At 31.1% G+C, this 12,603-nt stretch overlaps 1 protein-coding gene across 1 annotated transcript in view; it reads left to right on the forward strand.

The window, feature by feature from the left end:
- Positions 1-2,122: 2,122 nt before the first annotated feature.
- Positions 2,123-12,603, forward strand: part of LOC134715806 (uncharacterized) — a 39,734-nt gene continuing 29,253 nt past the window's right edge. The window contains exons 1-3 of the mRNA XM_063578257.1: positions 2,123-2,731; positions 6,970-7,198; positions 8,395-8,541. Of these exons, the coding sequence (XP_063434327.1) occupies positions 2,597-2,731; positions 6,970-7,198; positions 8,395-8,541 (511 nt within the window). The 5' untranslated portion in view covers positions 2,123-2,596. The remainder of the gene's footprint in view (positions 2,732-6,969; positions 7,199-8,394; positions 8,542-12,603) is intronic.

A 12,603-nucleotide genomic window follows, 5' to 3' on the forward strand; every position in this document is an offset into this window, starting at 1 on the left:
TTTTCTGTAGAATATTTTCTACTGACAAGCAAGGCTAATCCTTTCATGTATTTGTTAATATGATTACCGTGTATTCTGTTTTTTGTACATCCCAAAACGGTCTCTGTTAAGTTGAGACTGGGCTTAGATAAATACTCATGTAACCAGTGGAAGCCTGGTGAAAGTTTCTTTACCGGCTAGGAGGGTGTGCTTTTAAAATAATAGCTGTTAAATATACAATAACTTATATTGAGTTTTTTGTCCTTTTATGATAAAAGAGGGACGAAAGATACCAAAGGGACAGTCAAACTCATAAATCGAAAATAAACTGACAACGCCATGGCTAAAAACGAAAAAGACAAACAATAGTACAAATGACACAATATAGAAAACTAAAGAATAGGGAATAAGTAAATTTTAACTTAACAAAATGAAAGCAAAAGTTAAGATCGATTGCCGCAAGTGTTCATAGGAAATACTAGATTGATTTGTTCCAACGGAAAGGAGAAGGATTAAAGGGCTTCAACCACTCCTCTCGTTTAAATGAGTGCCACCAGGACTACATTAGAACAATATATTCCACATACTTAATACATTGACCCATCTGAATAGACAGTACTATCAACATTCTTTGTATCCTTGATTCACACAGGCGACAGTTAGAAAATACAGTATTTATATTAATACCGCAATACGGTAGATTAAATTTGAATTCCCTTATACCAAAGAGGTCAAGGACAATATTTGAAGGCAACTAGAGCATGCATTTTTATTATTATGATGCTGTCTTCATACGGGAGCTTCTTATGAAGAAAGATCAGAAGTTAGCAATATTCTTTAACTTTACGTTCCGCAATAAAGATAATGTTCTCTCACTAAATAGTTAACAGAATGGTGACTATGTTGAAAGAATCTATCCCATCGAACTAGAGATAAAGGATACAACAGATAAGTCAGCCACATATCTTGTGCCGTTTACAACTTTACCGTTGTCCGAAATTCCGAAATTCCGAAATTCCGAAATTCCGAAATATCGCCATTCCGTCATTCCGTCATTCCGCAACAAACCATTATACGGAGTTTTTTTCTAAACGCTTTCAGATATTTGGCTGATTTTTGGTTTGTGAGTTCGCCATATTGAGCTTCAGATCAATTCTTTTTTGCCGAAATTACGAGCTTTAGACTTTGATAAATTGATGAAATAACAGTTATACAGACTTTTTTTCAAAACACTTTCAGATATGGGGCTGATTTTTGTTATGTGACTTACTCATGATGAGTTACAGATCAAGTTTATGTTTTTTCCTCTCCACTAATTTTGGCAAAATTAAGGATTTACAACTTGAAAATTGTTGAAAATCACAGTTATACAGACTTGTTTTCTATAGGCCTCCACATTTGAACTGAGTTTTGTAAACAGTTATACAGAATTTTTTTTGTATAAACCTCCACATTTTGAGCTGAGTTTTGTTAACAGTTAAATCATAATTATGAACATATCAATGTGAGACTACCAATATATTTGTGTCCACATGTGTTAGAGAAATTGCAGATTTTTCAACGTTTTGGTACGGGGCCATTCGTGTCGCTTTGACACATCTAGTTTAGAATAGCATTTCAATTGTAATCCATATTCTGCTAAAATAAAAATAGCAACATTGAATTGCATTTTTCAACGATTTTCGTATATTTGTCGTGGATAGCTGTAACTGCATTATCTGGTCCAATAGAGATATATTAATCTTTTATTAATCTATATATATATTAGCAAATTGCACTAATGGCCGTTAAAGTCTAATCTAGAGCATAACAATAGAAATCATTGAAACCTTGAACCAGTCAATAATTTATTGTTTGACTGAAAATGACAACACTCTATCATCGTCCACACGTAACATTTCAACTATTTGTTAACATGGCATATCGACATTCTCTGGTACAGTTCAATACCGAAAAGTAACATTGAATTCCCTAATACCGGACGTGACAGGGACAATAAACTCTATTTATGTCAAATGTTTAAACCAAATACCTGTGTAAACTCCTTTTCTACTGCATTAATTTGACAATATTTAAAATCAATACTGTCTAATCCATTTCAATCTTTATTTACTGGCATTGTGTACTCGATAGATAATTCCATTCACAATGGGATCAAGCTGACACAAAAGGATTCCAGAGTTTTTAACAAGTAGCTTGAAGGATAAAATTTATATAATACTTTCAAAAACATATATTGCTTTTTGAAAAGGATATCGAAGCTTGTGAAAATATTTTGTTTATGAAATGTAAGTTTTTCACTATCGGATTAATATAAAAGGATAGGTTGAAATAGAATTCCAAAAGTGTTGAGTGTACATATTGTTTGTATATATTGCGTCCAATTACGCTATGATTCGCGTCGATATAATATCCCCTCAGCTGAATAAATGTGATATGCTTAATTTACATACTTAACAATATCAAAAGTATTTTCCTATTTCGATTTTTAAATATATAGTTTGAATCGAATGTAATTTAAATTCTGAAGGTTTCCTAAATAACGTATATACACGTATTGGAAGTTTAAGTTCAACTTCAATTAGTGAGTTTAACATACACACGCAAAGAATTCAAAATGCCGCCTTTAGGAGAAAAAATGTGGATCACGAACTATATGGATAGTTACAACAAAGACAGGAAATATTCAAGGAAATTCAGTGGAACTTCAAGGTACAACACGCCAAAAAGAAAACCTATATCAGAACGCTTGGTAAGAACATGCAATTCATTCATATATTTTTTACATAATACTTAAAGTTTAATCCTATTTATTTAAATGCAGTTTCAACTAATACTATAGACCATTGTTATTCAAAGCTGTTACTATATACAACTTATATTTTAATTGTAATTAACAGTAAACACTCGAAATACTTAGGACACTCAACGTAATGCCATGCCATAAAAGTATATACTAGTTTACATGATGGTTAGCAACACATACCAAACAGCAATATTTCTTCAATTTAGTATAGTTCATAAAAATTGTAACTTATCAAATAATTGAAATCTTTTGATTATTCCGCCTTCGTGCTTGCAGCATACGTTTTATAAATCAGTTCAGTTAACAATCATATGAAAATTAAATTTTTTAACAGCACCTTATAATTACCCAAAAGCATTTCCCCTCATATTCAATAGTTTAGAAATAAGAGGATTTTATTTGATATTTGACATAACTGAAGAATTTGCTTCTGTGTTTTTGTGGAATTTTTATAAGTTTAAGTTTTAAACTTTGTGTTAGATTCAATTTAAGATGCATAAATATACCATTATGATAGGACTTTCAATAAAGTGCATTAAAAAGCTATACATATTCGTTTAAACCGCATTTTAGTTGATACCTATGAAACTGAATGAATTATAACATGAGACATGTTGGGGCTAAACTACTAACTTCATAATATGCCTTTTTGTAATACCTAGTAGCCAAAGGTACGGTACTGACATAACTGAAAAAACAACATTTGCCTGTGAATTCCAGGTTCCAAACTTATATAATTTTATATATATAGTTGCACTCAAACTAGTGTTAGGACTCTTAGGGTTATCTCAGTTGTCAGCGGTTCTAATTGTCCTTTTGGTGTTTAGGCTTTCTGCGTTTTACAATTATACTTCTAGTTACGAAACATTTGGTCTCGAGTAAGGGCCCGGTGCTTTGTTAGAGGATTGTCGTGGCACAACCCTGTTGTCGTTTCTTATTCATGACATCACAAAAGGCGTATTCAACTACCGTTTTATGTTTACATGAAATGAGCTCCCTCACCTCGAACTGCTAATCCTTTCGAAGAATTCGAGATCATTTCCTAACATTTTTTTATTATTTTTTCAAAATAATTGTAGACCTGTTATTTGTATATTTTATTCTTCTTTTTTCTTAATGTTGTTTGTCTATCTCTTTTCTGCTCCTTGTTTGAGATTGCCCCGTGTGCTTTTCCATTATTTCCATGTCAGTACGCAGAACAAGTTATAATTGGTACCTTTCTTTTTGTTTCTCTTGTAGATACTGATTATCACCTTTCTTTATGAGACAAACATTTACGTATTCAGTAGTTGTGTCGGTAATTGGTTTGTGTGTTACAAAAATCAAATTTAAATGGCCTTTAATCAATGGGAATATTGACATATAATGCAATGTTAAACTCATCCATCCGTTAAACCATTTATAATAATCTATATCGCTGGTAGAATGGTTTGATAGATAAAGACTTTATGGAAAAATATTAATATAATAAAATACACATTAAAGCTAAATTTGTTGAGGTAAAAGAAAGTTTTACTTAAGTAGATGGGTTCTTTAGATCATTTCAAATAATTGAAAAGTGTACCGGTTTATATATATAAAATTTCTTCTGTACAGTGAAAATTAAAAATTTATTGGTATACATGTACTGGAAATAATAAAAATATAACAATTTAGTTTTGAATCAGTAACCAGTAATTATATCTGTATTGGTATGAATGAAAAGATACATTCATAATTTGATAGTCTTTTCTTGAAAAACTTTCAATCCCAAAAAGTGAAAGTCACAGAAATACGTTAGCTTTATGATCAGAAGGGGCATACTAAGTATAGCCAAATGAATCGAAGGTCAACTTTGACGGAGGGAGGAGGAAACTTAGTTACTAAACTTGTCGAAGGAGAATTTTAGGAAGAATGTTGCAAATTTTTGGCCTTCATACCACATCTTCTTATTATCATATTTTGTATTTTGGGTTTGATGTTTTGGCATGCATGTACTCTGTATTAAGCTTCAAACTTTTTGTTTTTTTGCATACCTGATGATAGATAATTCAGGAACACGGGTAATTTATCACGATCATAACTTTATTGTAATCCTAAAATATGAATTTTTAAAAGTAACTTCCTAATAAAAAAACAAGTAATGATCACCACATAAAGGGTAACATGTGTTACAATTTTAGTTACATGTCATTAAGAAAGTCACATATGTATGCGAGCGTCCATCAACTTATTAATAACTAATCGATTGTTGCGTGCTTTACATCAGATTTCAAATATATCATTGAAATTCAATCTGGTCAATGTATCATTGAAGTAGGTTCTCAGCAATATAGTCGGAAATTTGAACTGTTATCTGCAAATGCTTGGCAAAGATACCGTCTACATTTTGTCCAGACGGGGCTGTGTATTTATTCATCCCGCATTTTCAAAAGGTTGCTCTTCAACACGGGTTGCATGGAGTCGAAACTAAGTTAAAAAGTATGAATAGTACTTTTGCAATACTACATAGTACGCGGTTGTGCTCAAAGTTATAGGCTTCTATAGCAGGATTAAAAAAGTCACGAAAATTCTTACTATTTTTATCTCATCATATCAAAAAGCTGCATCGCCCTGAACAAATCATTGTTTTAACGATTATTGTTTCTATTTATAAAACAAACAGCTGATGCGGAAAATCTATGTTTTTCAGTATAAGAATACATGTATATATGCGATTAAATCGAAAATTAGGTTTGTTTATCACAATGAATCAAAGAAAACTACACATTAATGTTCTTTCAAAATTAAAATTAATCCATTTATATTAAAATTCTAGCAAATAGTTAAAAATTAATTAAACTTTCAATTGCGAGTAATTTTCCTGTTTGAATTTCAACTTAAAAATCGTTTAATTCAATTAATTTTTCAAAAAGCTATAGAACTAAGCCCCACGCGATTATTCATACCCTTAAGAATAAATATTTGTTCGTTTTACCTTAGGAATAAACAAACATGTGCCGACATTTATGAGAAGTTGTTTAAGCATGTAATACGTATTTCTCTTTTCAAACACAATTATCTCATCGTTAAGCTTCTGTATTTGGTGTTTACATTCACGACTCTTTCAATATGCTAAGTTACATTTCTCTCAATTAATACATAGGTGTCACCTTCATGCCGTCGTAAAACTTCAGAAATCATTTAGGCTAAGGAATGCACCAGTCTAGTGCATTGCTCTGATTTGTTTGCCTTGATTTGGCACAACTTTCGATCCTCGTTGCTTTTATCACCCCTACAACGTTTTTATTCGGATTTTGATACATACAAGTATTTTGTTCCTTGTGATAAAAAGACAGTGCTTGTCGAAACGCTTAAGGACTTAACATTTTCTGTTTAATAAAACCCTCCTTTCAGCAATATTCCGGTGGTATACAAGTGACCTGTTACAATGCAAAACATATTTTTCTACTAAATATTTTCATTATTTGCCTCCATCTCTGGTTGTAGTATAATTTTTGTTCTTCTCTCTGGTCAAATAAAACTGGAAATCATATTTTCCGGTATAAGCAATTTGGTGATATCTCTGATGACTTTCAATTTCAAGTCAATTAAGATAAATGGTCATGTCAGTCGAAGCCAAACTAAATAATATCGGTATAAAAAGCGAAATACACAATTATTATAACTTTACAACACTTTTTTTTTCATCTGCTGTTTGGTATTTATAGATTATCGTTGATTATCTCAACGAGATTGATTTTCTCGCTTGAGCTGGTACAGCGAAAGTGAGAAAAGCAATAGAGTTGAGATGACCAATGATAATCTGTTTATCGCTATTTTACCTGTGACGACGTTGTCAATTTCAATGTCAATTTCGTTAGCAACGCCACGTGGCTCCTTAGTTTCTAGCAATAATTTTTCCATATCAAAGTTTCCTACCATTTACAATTTATTCCAGCTTTATATTCAAACGTTCAGTATAGACCATTATCCATTGTTTAAGAAACAATATGCGAAACCTTTCCTTTTGTGAATCTTTCACGGATTCATGGTGTTTTTGTGAATCTCTACGCAGATTCATTTTGAAATACTCGATTCTTTTTCAAATACAGTGGAAAATTATAATCTTTTGTCTTGCCCTGTCCACCTAACAACGAGAGGTACCATTGAACGCTTACTGTATTTATTGACAAAGAGTTAAAATCATTTCTTCTTCTTTTCAGGAATTTTTAGCACGACCGAAAACTCCAGCTCGTCCAAAAACAGCTTCAGTAGTACAAGAGCAAAATACTTTATACAACGAAAAATCTCAACCCGTTGTATCATTTGATGAATTTAATAAACAATTTACGAAGCTAAGGTTTGATAGTAATGGATACGTTGTTCATCCATATAGTTGTCCACCGGAAGTTAATATTGGAGTACAAGGAACGCATGTGCAATTATCAGAGAGTAAGTTTCGTAAAAAAACAAAATCAATTTTTCAAAAAAAAAACCAATACCACATAAATCTTTAAAATCTATAAAAAAAAATTGCAACCACCAAACTGTGAGTTACATAAATGAGCAAATGTTGGACCATTTACATCTTAACATTCAACTGAAACATAAGTGCAGTTATCAGATTGCTAGTAACATAATCAGCAATTGTTCTAAAAATACATAAATCTTTGAAGTGAAATCTACAAAATTGACATCAACGCATTTCAATCAGAAAAGAATCAGAAATTGACAAAGAACAAGATCTGAGCCCAGAAATAAGTTTACTTCACAAACAGCCGATAGGTGTTGGCCCTGTTGACATATTGTTCTTGTATATGATAAACAGTAAAAACGTTACTTTTGGTTGTTAATTTAAAATTACCCGAGGCAAAATGAAAGGCATTTTTAATTTATTGACAGGATAAATAATACAAAACACATAGGTACGATTTTATTTGATCAAACACTAAAATTTCACTAAGAAACTGCAATAAAATTCATTATTTGAAGCACCCACATAAATAGATGGTATTTTGAACACCTTTGTTCTGTGTTGCATGTAATGCCAGCGACAATGAAATGTTTAATAACCGCGATAAAATTCCTCTGAGTTAATTTGTTTTGTAAAATTAATGTCAATATTTTAATTAAAACAGATGATATTAAAATTTAAATTACACCTGCCACACTCTTGTAAACATTTTTTTGTTATAAAGAAATAAAGATATTTGAACAAAGTTATTTGTAAAACAATATGGGTTTTTCTTTGCTTTTGGTTGTCATGACTAAAACTCTTAATCAAACACAATATTTTGTAATATCTTTGAAAAAGGTAAACAGAAAGTTGTTTTGACCAAAATATGCAAATGAAACGATAAAGTTTAGAAAAAGACAGTAGCTTCATAAACAAAAGTGTTTTTTTTTTCTCGTAACAGTTCATAATCATAACAATAAAACAGAAACATATTACTTTTATTATTTTTTACGGCAAAGTTAAGCTGACTCTTAACAAAGAAATCACAACATTTTATTAATGTTGGAGAATAGTATATGACAGTTATCTATCTTTAAATGAAAAAGCGAAAACATAGACAAGCAAAGCATAACAGTCTTATTAAATTCCCTAGCGATACAACCTATCTGTAATATACTGTATAAATTTTTAGGAGAAAATAAAAACCATTATATGCAACCGATCCTAGAAGCAGCTGATAGTCTCCCGAAAACTGAATTAAATTTCGAAAAGAAGGAAGAAGAAGAAGAGAAAGAGAATGACGAAGAGGAAGAAAACACAGATAATGTGGATAAACCAGGTAAGTGACACAAATTCGAGTGTAACAACAAGCATATGTCTGTCCTCCCCATGTTGTAAAGAATCGTTTATCAGGAGTTTCGCTAACTAAAGAGATTTTAAAGATTAATATCTTTGATTTTAACAGCTACTGTTATTATAATATTAATAAAGTGAATAAAAGATAGAGGACGCACAAATCTATACACAAGTTACAAATAGTTCTTATTTTGTTCGCCAATAATTTGTATAGTAAGTTGTCTTTCTATACCCCAAATCATTTTTTTTTTTATTTAAAAGAAAGATAACTCTAGTTCGTTTTGTATCTCCAGATAGTCTGTGATATGAACTAATACAGTATGAGTATTTTTAAAAGCATGGTGTACATATTCAATTAGCAAGTCTATTAAAAAAAAACTGATAACGACAAGACATAGTTGTCTTCGCTTCCAGCTAGCAATACAAATAATAACAGCCGAATTTTAGTAAACAATTTTTAAAAAACTAGTTGAATATTCTTTGTTCTTTATTAGATAGGCTATCAATTGTAAGACATAATAATTCTCATATTTATGAAATAACAAACGAAGAAAAATAAAATATATTGTGGTGTGATTATCAATTTCAACATGGATAGCATTACATATTTATTTTTAAATATAAAAATGCTTCTATCATCCAGTGTAATAAATAGGAATTGATCCAAAGCGTATAGAAGCAGTATTAATTTTAAATAGAAATATAATGATGATGATGTACTTTAATTTTTGAGTTTATACTGATTTACACGTTAAATATATGCACATGAGCGTTATAAATTAACTTTTAAAAAGTCATCAAACTTATAGCTGATTTCATTGATGGTGTATGCAAAGGTAATATCTTTTCTTAGGCTTGTTTGCTAGCTGAACCGTGAAGTCATTACTAGGTTAAGTAAACTATCCACCTTTAATTGCTCCATGGTCGGGTTGTTGTCTCTTTGGAACATTCCCCATTTCCATTCTCAATGTAAGTCCAACCTAATAATGACTTCACCGTTCAGCTAACAAGTGCTAACCGAGGTACACACTCAATGAAATCGGTTGTAACAAATTAGGTCTTAATTTCTTTGATTGGTGGATACGACTGCTGGTTGATTCTTAGTCCTTGTTGGTGATGTACAGTATGGGTTTATCTCATTGATGAAGGTCGTACGGGGGGAGGAGGGTATAATTGTTTAAAACCACTCCATTTCAGTCGAGTGGGTAGTTGTGTCATTTTTAATCGTACTACATCTCTTTTTACACAAATTGCAAACTTTTTTACCTTAAGGCAATTTAGGGTCCTCCTAGATTTTCAACTGCTTCGTAATTTATTCAGCCTTTTTGATTTTTTTGTTCGAGCTTCATTGATGACTTTTCGTCTGGCCTACACAATTTTAAGCCTGGAATCTGTGATGAGTTTGTGTATTGTTTGCTTATTGTTGAAGATGAGTGTGACAACCAATAATCAAAAAAAATGTTAAGTCCATGTGTCGAAATCAGAAAAATCAAACATTTTTTGGATATTGTTATGTAATAGAAGGTGCACAACAACGGTGTCTTAGAAATCGTGTAAATCATTTTACCCATTTAGAAGAAGTGGACAGCCAAGTAGGCCGACGAACACTCAGATGAGAATATACCTTGAGGAACAATAGAGTGTTATAAATAATGTAAAACATTTAAATAGTTATAATACTTCTCGAGGTGCCAAGTAAAGTACATTTTTATCACTTCATCACTACTGTAGACGTCCTTGGTAATATATGTTAACTATTGCCCCCAATACAAGGTTGACCAATGATGAACTCTTACATAAAACATATTGGTATACATTTATCAGTAGTTGCAATAAATTAAAATATCTACATAAGGTTTGAAGTTAAAGACAATAACAAACAAATTAACAACACATGCGATAAAACTGGTTTAAATGAAGAATTGAAAAGATTGAACGAGGCAGTATGTATAGTGATATATTCGGATGAACAAACACATTTATGTCTTGTCCTTATTAGAAGATACAGGGACTCAAAAGTAGTCCATTTAAAGTTTTGAAAGACCAATTGTACCGCAAAAGGCAATCAATCATTACATGTAGTTGAGGCTTTCATCCAAATTTGTAATTAAGTTTGAGATATGATTGATTCGGTCATATCGGAATGTAACATATATTTATAAAAGACAATTCAGCAGACTCGTTAAGACACATGTGAACTGGTATCGTAAAAGCTAGTTAAAGCATAATGTAAAGTCACACTGCTTTTCTCTGAAGGAATCTGTTGTTTATAAAGAGACATTTAAAGTTCGTTAAGGTAAGAAACATAGAAAGCTAATGGATTCGAATGTATTGTTATAGTTGACTACATGAAAATTTCATGATTAACGCAATAAAGAAATTGAACTTGATGAAAATATCCCACAATTCTATAAGAATATATAATTAACCTTTGTAAAACCACGAGAGTCATCAAATTTTCGAAACAATATTTAAGAAATTGAGTTTATAGATTAGTTTAATAATTATACGTGACATGATTATTTTGTTCAATTTGTTAACTGTTTATTATATAGTCAAAGATAGTAAGATTTCTCAAATTCACTCAAATGCACCAGCACCGAAAATATATTATATTTGATATCGCAAAATGTTGTGATGTCGGTCGAAGGTGCTGGGAACAAAACTTAGGGTAGCACTAGAGAACTTAGTTACGTATTAGTTCATCTAAAATAAAAGTAACCAACGCTTCCAACATCCTATCCGATTTATACTCTGCACTACTATCGTGGTAATGGCATGACAACGGTATTTGTATCATTTTTAAGTATGCTTTGAGAATAGCATTATAGTTTCTGGTAGATATAAATTACTTATTTTGCGGATCTAAGAAAAGGTAGAGGTTTCCTGGAGTTGGAACGATTTTTTATTAGTTTCCTTTATAAATAACGAGAAAAAACGAGAGAGAGAAAACAATTTAGCATTCCATTGAACACCCGTTTAGAAGTTTTTACTATTGATATTAATAAGCTGGTTATATATACAACTTTCATTCGTGATATTCTATTTCATTTCCTCGATTTAATTATACATATACTAGATCACAATGGTAATAGTTCTTGTGTCTGTTCAATGATTTGTATACTATTCAAATCCCTGGTCTGTTGAAACAGGATAGTTTAGTAAATGCTTTTGCATTTGTACCAAAAAATACTAGTAATAATCTATATAGTCATTGGTTGAAGTATTTGTATGTATTAATATTGTATGACTTCAATATGTCTAAATTTGACGATTCCGACAATTTGAGTTATAAGTATGAAATTCAATCAATCTATATGCCGAAAAAAAACTATCGGCTGAATTTATCGCTACTCCAATATAAAATTTAACTACTAGAAGACATACTTATATTATCAGGAACCAAAATTAATAAAAAGAAGAAAAGAAATGAGTATAAAAATTTGATCAGAGTTATTTCCCCTTTACTATATGTATTTTCACTAAACGCTATTAAGTTTGTAACGTTAATCGATGCATTTTTATATAAAATAGTTATAATGCCGTCATGCAACAAATTCGTTGCTTATTCATTTGATGACGTTAATCATGAAAAGTATGCAATGTTTGTTATTTGAAATCAGGCCATATAGGATGAAGAACACATATGTTGAAAATTCTCATTATTTGTAAAGGAAATGAAAAGACCGTTAAGGTGAAGTCACAGTAAATGGGCTATGTCACAGATTTCGGTAAAACTTGGCATACAACTCTGGCCCGAGGTACATACATACAGCATGTGGCGGGTTTAACATGTTAGCGGGATGTACTAGACATATTGGGTATCATGCATAAAAAGCAACAAACAATCTAAATTCTTTCAATCCATGCCTTCATGTATTTTGAATCAGCATTCGTTTTTACTATGTGAGTGAATTTATCACATCACAGATGTTTAAGTGTTTGCTCATATGCAAAATAAAAATTTCGAACCTGATATTCGTAATCTTTGAAAAAGGAAATGCGAATGGAAATCAATGAAATTAAGTGTTTGATGTTTTGTTTT

The sequence above is a fragment of the Mytilus trossulus genome, chromosome 4 (assembly GCF_036588685.1).
Source record: "Mytilus trossulus isolate FHL-02 chromosome 4, PNRI_Mtr1.1.1.hap1, whole genome shotgun sequence".
NCBI lineage: Eukaryota > Metazoa > Mollusca > Bivalvia > Mytilida > Mytilidae > Mytilus > Mytilus trossulus.